This window comes from Copadichromis virginalis, linkage group LG16 (assembly GCF_057382275.1).
Source record: "Copadichromis virginalis isolate Kocher_CV1m ecotype Utaka linkage group LG16, C_Virginalis_male_GT1.1, whole genome shotgun sequence".
In the NCBI taxonomy this organism is placed as follows: Eukaryota; Metazoa; Chordata; class Actinopteri; order Cichliformes; family Cichlidae; genus Copadichromis; species Copadichromis virginalis.
Window position 1 is genome coordinate 39,848,698 of NC_140633.1, and position 13,414 is coordinate 39,862,111.

At 39.6% G+C, this 13,414-nt stretch overlaps 1 protein-coding gene across 1 annotated transcript in view; it reads left to right on the forward strand.

Annotated features, from left to right (window-relative positions):
- The window catches only part of lrp1bb (low density lipoprotein receptor-related protein 1Bb), a 201,462-nt gene that overhangs the window by 23,345 nt on the left and 164,703 nt on the right, over positions 1-13,414 (forward strand). Inside the window, exon 3 of the mRNA XM_085435115.1 lies at positions 9,715-9,852. Coding sequence (XP_085291241.1) covers positions 9,715-9,852 — 138 coding nt within the window. The remainder of the gene's footprint in view (positions 1-9,714; positions 9,853-13,414) is intronic.

Here is a 13,414-nt window from a genome sequence, read left to right on the forward strand (position 1 = left end):
ACACCATGTAAACATATAATATAAGCTCTGGCGGACTTGGTTCTATGGTAGGTCTTAAAGGGTTAAGGGTTTGGCTGTTTCACTGTGTGATGGTTGTCAGTGTGGTGACCCACCAGGATCAGGTGCAACACCCTGTTGGGGTTTTTTAAAAAGCTGTTGTGTTGCAAGTTTAAGAATTGATCATGTCAAAAGAACAAAAACATTACCAGTTACATATGGCCTGCCCAGTATACGCGTCTTACTGGCCTGTTTTTCCTGTTAACGGTTACACTATTTAAAAATAAAAAAAAAAGTTTTATAAAAACTTTAGATTATGGTTTGGAGTCAAACATGTTAATCTTTCTTCACAAACAACGTTTTCTTTTGTCCTTAAAACAAAAGGAACTTTTAGCCCGGTATTTATGTTAACAGCAGTTTTTATTTTAGAGCCACTTCAAGAGAAGATGGCACAGGGACAAGGCCGCGTGGAAACGCTTGCACAGCAGTAAAGTGATGGTCTTTTGTCCCTTTTGATGCTGAGGAAGTCTGCATGAGTTATAAGGCACAACATATATTTCTTTTAATCTATCAAAGATTAAACATTTAGTCATCCTGTAACGCAGAAAGTTTGTTTCACTGTGTGGAGGAGCGCAGTCCTTGAAGGCTCTGAGTAGTGGGAAATAATGCCTCTTTGTTGGGGGGGTCAGACAAACACAGAAGGAAAAAAAGCAGCTCTTTCAGCTGAATGCAGCATTTCAAATACCAAGGATGTAAAGGTCACACAGGAAAATAATTCTTTTAAATAGCCCTAACTACCACTGGGCCTTTCATAAAGAGGCCATGCTGAGGAGAGCTGTGCTTTAGGCTTGTTCAGATGTAGCTGTGATGGCAGCAAACTCATGTTTACCACATTGCACATAATCAGCTCGCATTTTTGTAGTTCACTTTGTTGCCAGGGAACTGTTGAAGTCTCAGCAACATGCTTTGGATGACGCACTTATTTTGTGACAAGTAGCGGCAGTGCACATTCATAAGCCGTCCAAGGTTTGTCTGCCTTGTTGGTGCAAACAAATCACGCTGAGGGTTTGGAGGCTTGTCAGCGGCGCTCTCACATGGTAGAAATATACTGTTCAGCCACAGCATCACGGAGGCCAGGCAGGATAATGCAGGCATGACAGCAGTGACTTCACATCATATATGTGCTGATGGGTTAGCCATTTATAGGACTTCTAGATTCACACAAACACACAGCTGATACAACTGGAATATGAATACACCCTTTACACTGGGGGTATTCTTCCACACCTGTGACACAGCTTATGAGCGATGTGAGAGATTTATGTTACCACCACGTGCTGCAACCTTTTTTACTGTGAATCCTGTGAGAGTCAGTCCTGCTGCTACTACTGCTATTAGCAGGGTCACAGTGTGCAACACACCAAGATCAGCTACGATGGCTGTGGCTAACGACACAAACACAAAGCTGGCTGGAGCTGAAGTCCCACAGCATTTATACCAGCAGGTTCCTGAGGTCCACTGACCATCTCAGCCCCACAACAGCCCACAGGTTGTTTTAGTTTTAGCCTGTGTTTACTGTGGCAGAAAAAGTATTTTAACACAGCAGAGAACGGGAGCGTTTACTCTCATTCAAAGTAAAACCTGCTCAGCTCCGTGTCACGTGTCAGCGTTCCTAAATGTCCTTTCAGGAATATTTCCCTGGGTTTCTCTTGGACAGCTAGCTGTGTCTCTGCTCCTGCTCTGTGTCTGCCGTCTGCACGGCTCGGCTCTTTTTTCACTGCAGTTTGCATGAATGTGGTCGCCCATCGGCGTGAAATGACTGGTTTTCATACAGAATTAGTCCACGGAGTAATCCGCCGTCGCATTTAGCTTTTTGAGCTCTTATTGCTACAGGGCAAGTTAGTCTCTCGCCTGCACGCTGGTGCGTGTGGATGAATATGCTGGGTGATTAGGTCAGCTGGCAAGTTTTTTTTCCAAGTTCTGTGTTTACTTAAAGTCAGACTCGACACAGAAATGACTCGTGTCAAATATCATTTGTAGCAGCGTCACTCTTCTTGTTTCCCCGTACAGTATATCTGCAGTGATGAAACATGGATTCACTGCAGCCGCTCATATATGAAACACAGCAGGTGAAATAAACTAGAATAATCATTTAATGCCACATGTCTGAACCATGAACCAATCACTGCTCGTGTTTAAATCCAAACAAGCAGAGAGCGACAGAGGAATTTATTAATACAATGTATAGCTTGGGACTTTTTCCAGTGATCACTAAGCCCAGCAGGATTACAGCACAGTCGGCAACCCTAATAGACAATATATTTACTAATGAAATAGAAAATAGAACCATAAGTGGTCTCCTAATTAATGACATCAGTGATCATCTACCTGTTTTTATAGTGTATAACAGCAATTACAGGAAGGTCAAACAGCAAAACACAATAAAATACAAACGAGTGAGAACAGAAGAGTCAATAAACGCATTCAAAAGTGATTTACTCAAGCAAGAATGGGAGATGCTGTATAAGGAAAAAAATATTGATAAAGCTTATGAGATTTTTTTAGGAAAATTTAAACTGTTATATAATAGTCATTGCCCAGTAAAGAAATATAGTAAAAAACAAAAATATGCAGAGTGCCCATGGATTACAAAAGGATTGCAAAATGCATGTAAGAAGAAAAATACCTTATACAGAGAATTTATAATGAACAGAAGCACAGAAGCTGAAAATAAATACAAGAAATATAAAAATAAATTAACGAGTATTTTAAGGTCATGTAAAAAGGAATACTATGAAAAATTACTGATTATGAATAAAAATAATATTAAAGGGATCTGGAAAACATTAAATACCATCATCAAAAAGGGCTCGGGGGAGGCAGACTATCCTTCGTATTTCGCAAATAATGATAGAAATATTACTAATATGAGAGATGTGGTAAATGATTTCAACAAATTCTTTGTAAGTGTTGGGCCAGACTTGGCTGAAACAATTCCTGATATAACAGATTCTGTAGAGAAAGAAACTAGACTCATTGACCGCAATCCTCATTCAATGTTCTTAACGGTGGTGGAAGAAATGGAAATCATTGATATTGTTGGGAAATCACAAACAAAAAACTCTACAGACTCTGACGACATTGATATGGAAATCGTTAAGAAAGTGATAGAGGGCATTTCCAAACCCTTAACACACATTTGCAATTTGTCCTTACAAACTGGTGCATTCCCAAAACAAATGAAAACAGCTAAAGTAACACCACTGTTTAAAAATGGTGACAGACACCAATTCACAAATTATAGGCCTGTCTCTCTACTTTCTCAATTTTCAAAAATACTGGAAAAAGTCTTTAGTAATAGACTTGACAAATTTATAGATAAACACAAAATAATAACGGATAGTCAGTATGGTTTCAGATCAAATAGATCAACATCATTGGCATTAATGGAACTGATCGAAAATATCACCAACAATATAGATAAAAGACAATGTATAGTTAGTGTATTCATTGACCTAAAAAAAGCTTTTGACACAATTAATCATGACATATTACTTGATAAACTGGAGTACTACGGCATTAGAGGAGTGGTGTTAGAATGGGTAAAGAGTTATTTGAGAGACAGGCAGCAATTTGTGAAAATTGGGGAATATCAATCAGAGTGTATGGACATTGTTTGTGGAGTTCCGCAGGGGTCAGTATTGGGACCAAAGCTGTTTATCCTCTATATCAATGATATATGCAGAACATCAGATATACTACAGTTTATTCTATTTGCAGATGATACAAATATTTTTTGTGCTGGAGAGAACTTACATCAGCTTTTGGAAATTGTCACACAAGAAATGATTAAACTGAAAACATGGTTTGATAGAAATAAGCTATCATTAAATTTGGAAAAAACTACATTTATGTTATTCGGAAATTGTAAAAAAGATGCAGGAGCAAAATTATTAGTAAACAATGTTGAAATAGAGCAAGTTTCGGATACAAAATTTCTGGGTGTGATAATAGATAACAAAATCTGCTGGAAACCTCACATAAAGCATATACAAGCCAAACTGTCAAGAAGCATCTCCGTACTAAGTAAAGTTAAATATTTTTTGCCTTCCAAATCACTCCGGGTACTTTATTGTTCACTTATATTGCCATATTTGGAATACTGTGTGGAAATTTGGGGAAACACATATAAAACTGCACTTCAACCAATATGTAAAATTCAAAAAAAAGCAATCAGGATGATTAATAAAGCAGGATTTAGAGACCATACTAACATCATGTTTTTGAAATTAAAAATACTGAAGTTTATGGATCTTATAAAATATAAAACTGCAAAAATTATGTACAAGGCCAGATACAATATGTTACCAGGAAATATACAGAGGATGTTCTATGACAGAGAAGGAGACTATGAATTGAGGGGGAAATTGAATCTAAGGATTCTTAAAGCACGGTCAAAGGTTAAAACCTTTTGTGTCACTATTTATGGGGTAAAACTGTGGAATAGTTTTACTATAGATCTACAGCAATGCTCAGGAATTAGTAAGTTCATGAAAATACTTCGAAAACTGATTTTGGAAGAATATGATACCGATAAAGATGATCACCCATTGTATGTATAAAAATATCAAATTATATCCAAATTATATCAGTCACGGTAGCCAAGTTTATATAGGTTCTCCTCGTGTATCGTGTGGAGTATGTGATGATGGGAATTAGGTGAATTATGTGGGATCAATAAGATGTTGAGCAGGGGTAGGAATTAATAAGTATGTTCATACTTCTTCCTACTCCTTTTCAGACCAAACATTGTTACATTATGTCAGACGATTTTGTTTTATTTCATTATATATTTTTTGTTTATCTGAACACATACGTGTGTGTGTGTATATCTACATATATATTCGTATCTGTAAATGAAAATATATGTAGTGTGTATATATTGTTTTTTGTTTTATATGTCTGAAACAAATAAAGATACAATACAATACAATACAATTGTCTCACTGACATGCAAAGATGTTTTTCTCTGCAAGTAAAGTGAGAAAGCACTGGCCTGCACTGGCCTGCACTGGCCTGCACTGGCCTGCACTGGCCTGGCCTGCAGGTAAAGCACAGCGCAGTGAACGCTGTTGCCGTCCCTGCTGTTCTTGATATTTTGGCTTTTGATCAGATTGAGCCAAATGATGTGCACATGTTACACGGCTCATGATTAGATTAGAGATTTATGCAGAGACGATAACGAGTTTAAAGATGAGAAATGTGTTCTGTACAATAGCTAATATCACTGTAATTGCAGGATTTACTACAAAAGAGCCCGATGCTGTTACAAAGCCATTATGGGAACAACATTGGTGTTGCCTCAGGTCGGGCGTTACCATGCCTCTTTGATCGCCAACTTTAACCATAAATTAAGGAAATGAAATCTTTATTTCTAAGGGATATGATAAATCCCTGTACTTGCTAGTTCAAGCAGCTTCCCCTGCTGATAGGCTCTGTGTTATTTTCTTTTATGAATTCATTATTCCACACAAACTGGCAGCAGCTCAGATTAACATGATTATCATAATGAACATTGCAGCTGAAATTCCCCCCTAGAAGCCTCTCATTTTACATTAAATAGAGGTATTAGTTTGGCCCAGCTGGTTTCTCCTCATTCACTTCTCAAAGTAGGAAAATAGCACCATGATTTTTAATTAACGTGTATAAAAAAACCTCATATATCCAGTTTCTTCTGTGTATGCAAATGAAGGCTGTAGACGAGCTATTCCAGCCGTCACAGGGTAACACAGAGTGACAAACACCTCTGACCTCGTCAGATTCACTCATTAACCTAACACGCATGCCTGTGGACGGCGGGAGGAACCCACGCAGAACATGTGAACTCACAGAGATCGGGTCAGGCCAGGATTCAAACCAGCAACCCTTTGGTTGTGAGGTGGCAGCATTAACTCTACTGTGAATGATTTTTAATACGCCTGAGGCTGTTTGGGTTTGTTTTAAAGGGAAATCGATTAATTCCAACATGTCAGCGTTTGTATTGTTACCGTGCTGACATTAACGCTCATTATGGGCGTTCCCAAGATGAGTGTGTGAACCCGGTCTTTTTCCAGGCTGGACTGATTGTGCAGGAGACATGTTTTATGACCAAGAAGTGGGTGCACACGTCTGACACATACAGGGTCAAATATGTGGCAGCTTGCACATCCCAACCCCCTCGTGTCCGCATGGAGAGGTGCAACAGTGCAGCAGCTCGGTGCATTAATGGAAACACAAACAGAGGAGGAGGATTAAGCCACACAGGAGCATTCATGAAGGATCACTGCGAGCTGCTAGATGCTGATATGTTAACCGGGGAAACGCACCACTGAGCATCTGTTTAGCCTTTAAAAACATCGGAGCATCTTTTGTGTGACTGTAGAGAGTATTTCTAAAAATATACATGAAGGAGGTGTGGATGCAAATATAATCGTATTAGCCAAATACTCGCGATGTTTATGTTATTTTTTTCCCCAGATTTGGAATCTTTACATCTCCAATAAATAAACAAAAGTATGACAAACTAGGGCTGCTCGATTATGGCAAAAATGATAATCACGATTATTTTCACTGAAATTGAGATCGCGATTATTTGACAGATGGAAAATTCTGTCAATGAGAATAAATTTAACAGATGAAAAATTTGAGCTATTTATTTTTCCAAGGTTGAAATTTTGAAAAATGTTTTTCTTTTGGCTAAAAATCATTTTTATCTTTTTAAGTTACAGAGTTACAGAATATTATATACACACACACACACACACACACACACACACACACACACACACACATATATAAATAAAATATACGAAGGGGATAAATAGAATAAATAGGAATAAAAAATAAAAATACAAGTGAATTGCACATTTCAAGTATTGAGTCTATTGCACTGTTGACTATTAACAAAAGTATTGCACAGTGAGGTGCAGAGGCACTACAGCTTAGTTGTTCCCCCCTCCTTTGTCCTCCTGTCTCCCCTCCCTCTCCCCTCCAGAGAGGAGTTAAACAGTCTGATGGCGTGTGGGACAAAGGAGTTTTTAAGTCTGTTAGTTCTTGTCTTTGGGAGAAGCAACCTGTCACTGAACAGACTCTTCTGGTTGTTAAAGCTGTGTGCAGAGGATGCCCAGCATTGTCCATAATGTCCATCAGTTTCTTTAGTGTCCTTTTCTCTGCCACTGTCACCAGAGTGTCCAGCTTCATGCCGACCACAGATCTGTTATCTGTTCATTATTAGTAGTATGTGTCTTTACATATAATAACACAGGCAGCTGTTTAGTGCGCAGTGGTTTCATTTTAAATGAACTACTTTGCGTTGGGATTGAATTTTGCTCTTTTCTGGTCATATTTTTCTAAAATCACACAGGTGAGCTTATAGGCCTGTAACACCTGAACCTCTAACAGCTTAGACAGAATAAACAATACAGTTGGTGTCTTTGGCTGAGACCCCGATGGATCTGTAATGCTGACCAGTGAAAATGATCACATTTCTTTCCACCTCTCACTAGTTGCCTGAAAAAATGCATTGATGATTTTGCCAGATCAGACGTTTTTGTGGTGAATAAATGTGGTATTTAAAGCGATTTGTCCCAGAGATGATACAAACCTGTGGCCAGTCACTCGGCTCTGCAGTCGCTCTATAAAAACCTGTGAGAAGCTCAGACGTGAACCTTTCTTTCCTGGAAGCAGGTCTTAGTGGGTGTGTTAATGTCAGTAAGGGGGCTCGTGCTGATTTGCACCTTTGTGGCTTATTGGGACACTAACTGGAAATCAATCAGTGATATGAATTATACTTTAACGTTAAATATCTGCTCTGAAAGAAGTGTGTGGCAGCAGGTATGGCCCCGCTCACAGTAACACAGCTGCACGCTTTAATCTTTATCACACAATTTTTATTTGTATTTATTTTTGGCATCTGACTGGGGTGCACATTTCCTCTGTTTAAGGTTTTATGTTTGTCAGACGCTCATTCCAGCTGACATTATTTTATACAGATTAATATGGCTAATAATTTTTAATCTTGTGCTTTATTCTGTGGATCTCACTCTTCAGTTCGACCCTTTAGACACTTAGTTTGGTGATTTCAAAGACGATGTCAGGCGCTTACAGAGACGGTCTTCATTTCTAATAATCTACAGTGAACATATATGATGAAGCCTAATCCTCTACTGTATATTCCACTCCAAGCGATCATCCAGTGTAGTACAGTAGGCTGCCAATCCACAAAGGAGTTGTGGCACCTCAGCCATTGAGAGACCATCTGTGTTCCCCTGTATGACAGCTCAGAGCCGCTGAATATTCATGCACCATCCCTCCGCTTATCGCATTAGATTAGAACCCATGCGGCGAGAAAGGAAAGGCAGAGGAGGACAACACTGATATGTTGTCAGAGACCCTTACAGCTGTGTGTTAAATAGCAAATTAGCCAAATGGACACTGGAGCAGCGAGTCCCTCTCTCTGCGTGTGTCCTGAAGCGTTTCCACTCAAAGCTTTACTTCACATTTAACGCCCAACAGAAGGAGATGTGTTTGAGGTGAGAGTGTGTTGTTTCCAAATGCACGAGGTGTACGTGCATTTTATATTTCTCAGTACATAACTAGAATGCACAAAACCCCTAGCAGTGTTTTAAACATGAAGAGTTACAGATTCAAGATCCGTCTTGTAGAGAGGAAGTTAGGTTTCAGATCCATGAAGCCTCTGACAGCTGAATCTGAAGGACTCGTGTTCCAAACACATTCTGGGTCCCAGCTGACACGGCTGCTGTTCATGTGAAATATAAACTCTCAGAGACAAGGTCACATAGAGCTGACTTACCTAAATGTGGCATAAAGAGTGGGAATCATCAGCGCTTGAAGGGCTTAAAGCCAAGACACATTCATTAAAGAACATCGCTCGTCACCATTTCAAGGTAATAAAATCCTTGGAGAAGAAACGAACATGTCCACATGTTCCCTGTGTGAATCTGCAGGGCTCTTTCCTTGGAACAACCACATTAATTGCTGCATTCGTAACTTTACAGGATGACAGGTGACAGATAATCATCCGGTCAGCGCGGTCCGAGTGTGCCGGGATGGGGGACTCTGGGGATTGTTACAGATCTCATCACATGCACGATAAATCTTCCCATTAAGTGCCTGCAACAGCACACTGGTAATTGATATCAATGTAGTTAAGGTGGTGCTGTGACACATTTACTGTGCCGGTGTATTGGTCAGCTGTGTTTTATGTGCTCTGGTGGCTGCTGCGTGAACGAGGGTCACCTACGGGCCTCGTGAATCCTTAAACAGCTGCTCCGTGCCGTTTGGCTGGCTGACGGCGAGAGTCGGGCCGTTTGTTATAGGACGTCACCGATGTGTCTGCAAAGCAGTGTGGCGAACATCTGTTGTGTGTAAAGAACAATGCTGTGAAGTGCAAACACATTTGCATATGTATAGGTTCCTCGTCCTCCTGTGAAAGAGGTCTTGGAGTATCAGCATTTTGGGGAGACGCAGGAAAAAACACCCAGTAAAAGTGATTACGTGCAAGAAATGCAAATGATTACAATGAAATATGCTGTTTTAATTAACTGTGGCCTTTTTGTCTCCACTGTAAATGATTTTCCTTATGCTTAAAGTTCATTTAGTAAGCATGAATTAATAATGTTAAAATAAATGTTGGTCTTTTTGTTCTCGCTGCTTTAGGTGCACGAGAGGTGGTGATCAGATGTCCCCTGAATCACATGCAGTGTACCGGGACAAAAAAATGCATCCACTTCAACAAACTGTGTAACGGAGCTCGAGATTGTGACGACGGCTACGATGAAGGAGTTCACTGTCGAGGTAAGAGTTAACGGTGTTTTCACATTCCCTTTGCCTTGGGTTTGAGAATACATAAATTAATAAGTATCCTCATTATCGCGGTAATTAGTCAGATCACACTCATCATATTGGGATTATTAAGATTGTGGAATTTACTTTACCCGTTGAGTCAGTATTGGATTTGTATAATAGCTGCGGAAAATGCTTCACTTTTATTTCGTGCTAATTTGCTTTGCATTAGAGATTAATTATTTAAACTACGGCCATTTAAATGTGCTTTTCCTCCATTATGGAAGTTTGAGGATAATTTTCACATTCAAACCGATGTGCACTGTTAAACCCATAAGTTTTAACTGCAGACGTGAATGTGTGAAACAGTGCTTCGAGCTGGCACGTTGGAACTTTTTGGGTGAAACTCTGCGCCAAGGTGACTTTCTATCATCCACGCTGTCAGAGCAGGCAAGAGAAACAGCGGGACGGTAACACCAGGTGTTGTGTTGTACACAAGTTTTTTGTTGTTGCTCACTTTCTTAGCAAGAGGACCAAGCTGCTATGGACACCTGGCTTCTGTGATAAGGCAGCATTTGCCTCATGATTGGTGCAGTCTTGGCACAACAGTAGCTGCTGTCTGGCTGAAAACACCACCTTTTCTGACCTGTAAGACAGTCAGAGTCATGCTGGGCTTTGTCTCTGTGTGAGTGCTCGGTGCAAGGAAGTGGTAGCTTCTGACTCTGAGCTGTGAAGACTGAAAATGTCTTGTTGTTGGCACGAGGCACAAAACTCTACGCTCACACTAAACAGTAATTGTGTTGTTTTTGAAATTAAGCCCTTTTTAGCCCTCTGTACTTCAGCATAATTATGCTAGAATTATTTTTCCAGAAATAAGAGGAAATGGGAAAAACACTGTAAACACCTAAAGCTACTGATAAGTTGCTGTTATAAGATAATTTTAATCTGCAGACACAAAAGCTCTTTCAAGCTATATATGAGCAGGATTTGTAAATTTAATTTTCATCATCTTCCTCTTCCCTCACTCCTAACCTGTGCCAGCAGATGGCCCCGCCCCTCCCTGAGCCTGGTTCTGCTGGAGGTTTCTTCCTGTTAAAAGGGAGTTTTTCCTTCCCACTGTCGCCAAAGTGCTGCTCATAGGGGGTCATATGATTGTTGGGTTTGTCTCTGTATGTATTATTGTAGGGTCTACCTTACAATATAAAGCACCTCAAGGTGACTGTTATGATTTGGTGCTGTATAAATAAAATTGAATTAAACTGAATTCTCCTTCCTCACCTCCACCGTATCCTCTTCCTCCTCACCTGAAATCTCGTCTCCTGAACTGAAGTCGGGAGTGTCCATAAGCATTCAGTTCAGTTTTATTTATATGGCATCAAATCACAAAAGTCGCCTCAAGAAGCTTCATTTAATCATACTGTAAAGACCCTACAGTGATAAAGAGAAAACCCCAACAATCAGACGACCCCTATGGGAAAGCACTTGGAGACAGTGGGAAGGAAAAACTCCCTTTTAACAGGAAGAAACTTCCAGCAGCCATCTGCTGCCACCGGTTGTAGCTCCTGATATTGTGGCAGTTAGTTGTTGTCACCACATTAGACAGGTAACCCTCCCACCTCTGAACAGCTGCTGTAATGTTAGCTATAAGAGCTGGTTATAAGCTAATGTTATGCTAGCTTCTGTCTCTTTATACATGTCGTACAAACGGCTAAACCTGTCATCTTTAAGGTGGAACCTAACATTAAAGCTTAAATTTTCATGCTAGGATAAGACTTGGTTTGGACTTGAAAACAAAAGTACGATCCAGCTGTAACAGCACAGCTCGCTGCTCTGGCTTGTGTTTCTGAGCTACACAATGCTATTAAGGGATGACACGTTATTGCCGATTATCTGCACAGCAAACTAAAACGAGGGGTCTGAAACCCCTGGTCTGATACTGTTTTGTTGTGTGTGTGTGTGTGTGTGTGTGTGTGTGTGTGTGTGTGTGTGTGTCATGTCAGACTTAATGAAAATGCAAAAGGCCACCTGGGAGATATGCTCAAGTCAGCACTAGCAGCGCGCAGAGGGACGGTTTTGCAGGCTCAGGTATCTCCTGCCATACTGGTGCTAAAGTGTGTCAACAAGTGCAGAAAAATAGCAGTTAATCCATCGATGCTGGGAGGACAAGGTGATAAAAATCTATCAGCTGCTAAATCTTCTACTTGATTCTACGACTGTGCGTAGTGTGTTTAAGGGAAGGAGTAGTGGATGAGCAGGCTGTGTGGTCGGTTTGACTTTCCTGCATTTTGAACAAAGCTTTAAACCTTTTTTTAACTCTGTACAGAACAAAGAGTAACTACAAAGTACTTTTAAACATTCAGCTTTTCTGCCAATTAAAAAAAGATACAAAGCATTGAAAGTATCAGTCACACAGACGTGTTATGGGGTCCTGATGCATTAACTCCATGTATCTCCTACAGTAAGCAGTCCCTGTAATATTCTTAGACTGGTCTTTTCTGGCTCATTTCAAATCTAATTAGCCTTTATGTCCATTTTCCAAATTATTATTTATCTTAACTTTTAAGGGCTTCAGTAAAGACTTCTATATATATGAAGGAGCCCCTGCATGTTATTTTATTTTGTGTATTACACAAGTCATTATGTGGTTTTACAGATCATTGTTTCAAGGCCTCCTACGGACACTTAAAAAACATTATTTTTTCCTATAGCTAAAAATGCAGGATACATGAAGTGGCAATGCACCCAGAAGCACGGAAACACACTCTTTCATCCAGTGGCTTAATTTGAATGTACTACTTTGCATTTCAAGTTTCTGAACAGTGTGTTGGAGTCAGGATGTCAGGGATTTTAAACCCCACTCCCACTGTGTTTTTCATGTCTCACAATTTCTCTCTGACATTAATGAGAACATTTTATTAGCCTGCTTTCACCATCAACACAACAGATGGCAAACAGGTGAAGCGTGTTTAGGAATCTTATACAGCACATGTGAATGTTTCTGTGTAGCTCATCAGAACTACCCACGATGCACCTGGATTTACTAGTGTTTCAGTTATGAGCACAGATGGGCAGTAACGCCAGAAGATGTGTTTGAGGTGTGAGTTAATGAGTTAACAAGTAATCGGATTACCTAGTACTGTAATCTGATTACTTTTTTCAACTTGTAAAGTAAGGGATTACTATTCCCGGGCAAACCCCACTCCTGCTAAACAGGTGATTTAAGAGACACTGAATCTTTGATTTTATTTATTTTTTACTGTGTTTTACTTGAATCTATAAGTAAACACACACACACATAAATTATTTTATGTGCTGGAATATGCAGGAAATAGGTTTACATGTTAAACACATTTCTTCCAGTCAGAGACAGTTGCATGTAATTTAATTTTCGTTCGATGCATGAAGTTAAAAGATGAAAACTAATAAAACAATTTTTAAAAAATAGACTTTTTCATTTGATTTAATTTTATATGATTGATTATGCAGAAAAACAGCTGAAAGGTCTGTTGCTTTATTACATATTCAGGTTGTGTATCATGTTTTTAAAAGTAATAAAGTAGCTAATTACTTTTGA